This window comes from Octopus bimaculoides, chromosome 10 (genome assembly GCF_001194135.2).
Source record: "Octopus bimaculoides isolate UCB-OBI-ISO-001 chromosome 10, ASM119413v2, whole genome shotgun sequence".
Lineage (NCBI taxonomy): Eukaryota > Metazoa > Mollusca > Cephalopoda > Octopoda > Octopodidae > Octopus > Octopus bimaculoides.
Genome location: NC_068990.1, coordinates 85,485,357 through 85,490,356, shown reverse-complemented (window position 1 = coordinate 85,490,356; position 5,000 = coordinate 85,485,357). Strand labels below are relative to the sequence as shown.

General features: G+C 38.2%; 1 protein-coding gene across 5 annotated transcripts in view; it reads left to right on the top strand.

Annotated features, from left to right (window-relative positions):
* LOC106884267 (rab effector MyRIP) overlaps positions 1 to 5,000 on the top strand; it is a 65,231-nt gene extending 60,231 nt beyond the window's left edge. For all 5 annotated transcript variants that reach the window (XM_014935552.2, XM_014935554.2, XM_014935553.2 and 2 more), the window contains 2 exons: positions 2,065 to 2,514; positions 3,825 to 5,000. In XM_014935552.2, coding sequence (XP_014791038.1) covers positions 2,065 to 2,505 — 441 coding nt within the window. In that variant the 3' untranslated portion in view covers positions 2,506 to 2,514; positions 3,825 to 5,000. The remainder of the gene's footprint in view (positions 1 to 2,064; positions 2,515 to 3,824) is intronic.

Here is a 5,000-nt window from a genome sequence, read left to right as displayed (position 1 = left end):
AAATATTCAACTTGTTTTTATGTTCAAATTGTCCAAATCCGGCTTCTCACACCAGCCCTACAATATCATTCGAAAAATTTACAGTTACCTCATCGAAATTTCAAAGCTACAAAATAATGCATGATTAATTCAAAACAGTGTGAATAAGGCTGCCTGCTGGAGCCTAGCAGTGAGTAAGACTACGCGCCCTCCATTGGTCAGTTAAAGTTTAGATCAGATTGGAGCCTGGTGCAGCCTCCTGGTTTGCCAGTCCTCAGTCAAACCCTCCAACCCATGCCATCATGGAAAGCGGACGTTAAATGATGATGATGATGATGATGATGATGATGATGATGATGATGATGATGATGATGATGGAGCATAATAATGCCGGAACATATGAATTCTACAATCTGCTGGTGTCATTCATAACCTAGTGATGTATTTTTGCACTTATTTTCTATGAGGAGAACTTTTTGTCGCCAAACCTCTTCCCACATCGAAGTGTACACAAGCATATTAAATATGATTGTACTTTCCTATATAGGACATTTATATTTTTGCATTCTTTTTTTTATTTTGCATGAAAAAAAATTAACAAATTTAGAAAACTATTTTTGTTTTTTTTACAAAAGTCTTTGTGTAGATGAAAAAATAATCTAAATTCTAAAATGCCAGATTTTGCTAAAGTTAAGTAAATAAATAAACAAAAGCTAATAATAGTAATTTTAGAGAAATGTCAATGAGTATTATTTCCCCATCCTTAAATGCTTGTCTCTCTCTGTTTATTTCTGTTTTTAAGAGACATTTGTGGAATGTCTTTGACTGCCGTTATTACCTCCGCCTTACCGAAGGTGGAGCTATTGTTTTCAGTCATTTTCATTTGTTTGTTTGTCTGTGGACAAGATATCTAAATGGATGGATTCGGATGAAACTTTCAGGGATGCTTGGCGTCATGACTGGCATGAACTGGGATCAATTTGGGATCAATCCGGTACCAGACAAGGATTCTGGATTATTTTTCCTCTTTTTTTTTATTTAACTTTTGAGAGCGGTCAGGCTTTTTTTTTTTAGTATTCTCATTTATGAGAGCAGCTGAGTTTATTTCAGATATTCTCATTTTAAAAATCATCTCTGGCTAATCATTGAGAGGACGTTGGTGCTGCCTTGGCAGAGGTTTGCACTCTCTGAGTGCTCTTGTTATTATCATTATTATTATTATTATTATTTCAGTTTTGTTTTTTTATGCCCGTATTTTTTATTCTCTTTATGTTTTCTTTAGTTTTTGTTGAATTCAATTTTAATTTTTGAATGTTCATTGTACATTATATTCAACTGCACTCTGTTGCTTTGTTTAGTTTTGTATGTTAGAGACGAAAACCTCCAACATTAGCTTCTTGCCCAAACAACAGGTTACTATCTCTCTCTCTCTCTCTCTCTCAACACACATACACACAGCATTTCGCCCTCTTCTATATTATACTACACATACATAAACACATATACACAGACTTTCACGTACACATACCTACCTGCATGCACACATCTACCCACACAGGCACTCACATGCATAACAAGATCATGTATGTATGTGTATATATATATATATATATATATATCATCATCATCATCATCATCGTTTAACGTCTGCTTTCCATGCTGGCATGGGTTGGACGATTTGACTGAGGACTGGCAAACCAGATGGCTGCACCACCCTCCAGTCTGATCTGGCAAAGTTTCTACAGCTGGATGCCCTTCCTAGCGCCAACCACTCCAAGAGTGTCGTGGATGCTTTTATGTGCCACCGGCATGAGGGCCAGTCACAAAGTAATATATATATATATACACACGCACACACACACATACACACACAATGTACACATAGACATACATATATATGTGTGTATTAATAGCAGGTATATCTACCCACACACAAATTGGTGTGCATGTATGTATGTGAGTGCATATTTGTATCTGTATACATGTCCTACATATGTTAAATTCCATAAGTTTTCTTGAACTACTTTTAAATGTTAGACATTAAAAAAATCTCATTTCTTCTTTTCCTTTCTGAATGTTTTTCAGATTCACAGCATCACAGCTCGAAGTTTATCAAAACTCCAGATGGAGAACTTAAAAAGCGAGAAGAGTGGAATCTTGGCCATCTCACTGGACGGCAAACCCACACAACGACCACGGCCAAGTCTTAAAACAATCCCTGCACCAGTGCCACCAGGTGGTGCTGACATCAATACAAAATCTGCCAAGAAGTCTCCGGCACCTGTTGCTCCAGGTTTGCAATCTCCTGCTGCTGATGCTACGGTTCTTCACCAACTTGAACATGAGTCTGCTGAAACGGAAGAGACGAGTACCGTAAAAGGAGGGACAGCAGCGAAGGCGTCGTTTTGGGAAAATGTCATAAAGAAATCAAGCAGTCCTGATAATGAAAATCAACCCGTTTTCCCTGATCTTGTTGGAGGAGATGATGCCAAATTGGAATCGGGTCAAAAACGAAAAGAAAACTAGGCAGACATGGTTTAATATTTATCTTACTCTCTATACATTATTGTCATCATTGTTGTCATTGTTTAGCCTCAGCTTAACCCCGAATAAGCAAACTTATGATGAAAGGAGTTTCAGTGAATGAACATCCTCTCCCCATTTTATTTTTTAGTATTTAGGGTTACATTTCTAATGTGCCCCACACCCCCTGCTCTTTAACGTGGTGGGTTATGATTTGAGGAAAATTTAGCTGCTGTTTCTTGCAGTTCAACTGAGTACATAATGGCTCCCCTGTTGGCTTGACCCTTACATCAGCTCATCTCTATATTAATGTCTTGGCTGATATCATTGACACCTCTCATTTGCTCTGTTTTATTTTAAAGTGTAAGCTTGGTCATAAGGTTAAGAAGTTTGCATTACAACCATTTGGCCTCAGGTTCAGTCCCACTGTATGGCACCCTGGGGCTGGATGCTTTTTACTATAGGCTCCAAACTGACCGATGCCTTGAGTGATTTCACTTGACAGAAATTGTATGGAAGACCTGCATGTGTGTGCATTTATGTGAATGTGTTGTGTGTGTGTGTGTGTGTGTGCATGTGTGCAGGTATTTTGTGTTTGTCTCTCACTACTTGGCAGCCAGTGTTGGTTTGTTTCTGTCCCTGTAACTTAGCAGCTCAGCAAAAAAAAAAGCGATTGATTAAGAACCAGTCCTAAAGTAAGTCCTGGGGCTGGTTATATCAGAGTGGTGCCACAGCATGGCCACAGTCCAAAGAGTGAAACTCATAAAAAGAATAAAGCATTACACTATATTCAACATGAATTACCTCCTCCTCCTCCTCCTCCTCCTCCTCTAATTGATGATGGGGATGAGGATGATAATGATGATGGTGATGATGCCACTGACAGGTAACAACCTCTGCCACCTTACCACCACCACCACATCACCACCACCACCACAACCAGCACCACTACCACCAACACATCATCATCATCATCATCATCATCATCACCATCATCATCATCATCATCATCACCATCATCATCATCATCATCATCATCACCATCATCATCATCCAGTTATAGTAACTTGTGTAAAACTGATGTTATTGTACATTGTGAAAAAATATTTTAAGCATATAAATATGCTTTAAATTTTCATTTATGAATGTATTTTATGCCTCTGTGTGTGTGTGTGTGTTGTGTTCTTATGAATACATATGTTTGTATCAATATTATATATATGTGTATATGTGTGTGTGTGTGTCTTTGTGTGTATATAAATACATATTTGTAAATATATATGTATATATATATATATATATATTTTGCTTTCTTTTACCAGATCTAACTGCTTATTGTTCCACAAACATCAGAAGAGAAACAGATGAAGACTGAGAAAATACAAAATAACAAAGACTGGATATTAACTACAATAACAACAACAACAACGACAACAACAACAACAACAGAAATATTTTTTTAACATATTTATAATTAAAACAATAAGGAACATAGATATTGCTGAATTGTGGCATTTTTTTTTTGTTTTAAGTTTCACCAGGAAACCATTTCATCTGTCCATGTGATGTTTGTTAGTTTGTTGCTGTGAAATTGTTTGTTGTCATTGGTGTCAGAGGTCAATCATACAGACAGGTGCATGCAATGCATGTGTGTGTGTGTGTGTGTGTGTGTGTGTGTTTGAGGGGGATGATGTGATTACTTTATGCTAGTTCTGATAGGGTTAGCTATTGCGAGTGTAGGGGAAGATCTATGAATGTCTAATCCAGGACGCGCTAAACTTTGGAGGAAAAGTAGAGTGAATACAGAGGTATGAAAGGTAAGCAGTGAAAGTGCAGAAGTTAGGGCTAAACCCGAGTTAATGTATAGGTGAAGTAAATATAAGGGAAGGTAGGGCTAGCCATGGTTGGTGTAGATGTGTGTAAGGTGAATATTGTTAGTGGAGACAGTAGGGCCTGTCTTTGTTTGTGTAGAAGTGTGCAAGGTAAGCATTCAAAAAATGGGGCAGGTAGGATTGTTTTTGATTAGTACGGAGGTGTGTAAGGTAAAAGGGAGAAGTGCTGCTCTTGAATGTCCTTATATGCAATGTAGTATAGTCAAGGTTGGAGAGATACCTTTATGGTAAACCATGATAGGGTATATAAAGTAGGGCTACCCTGGGTAGTACAGTAAATGTTGGGTTCAGTCCCACTGCATGGCACCTTGGGCAAGTGTCTTCTACTATAGCCTCGGGCCGACCAAAGCCTTGTGAGTGGATTTGGTAGACGAAAACTGAAAGAAGCCCGTCGTATATTTGTATATATATATATATGTGTTTGTCCCCCTAGCATTACTTGACAACCGATGCTGGTGTGTTTATGTCCCCATCACTTAGCAGTTCGGCAAAAGAGACCAATAGAATAAGTACTAGGCTTACAAAGAATAAGTCCCAGGGGTCGATTTGCTCGACTAAAGGCGGTGCTCCAGCATGGCCGCAGTCAAATGACTGAAACAAGTAAAA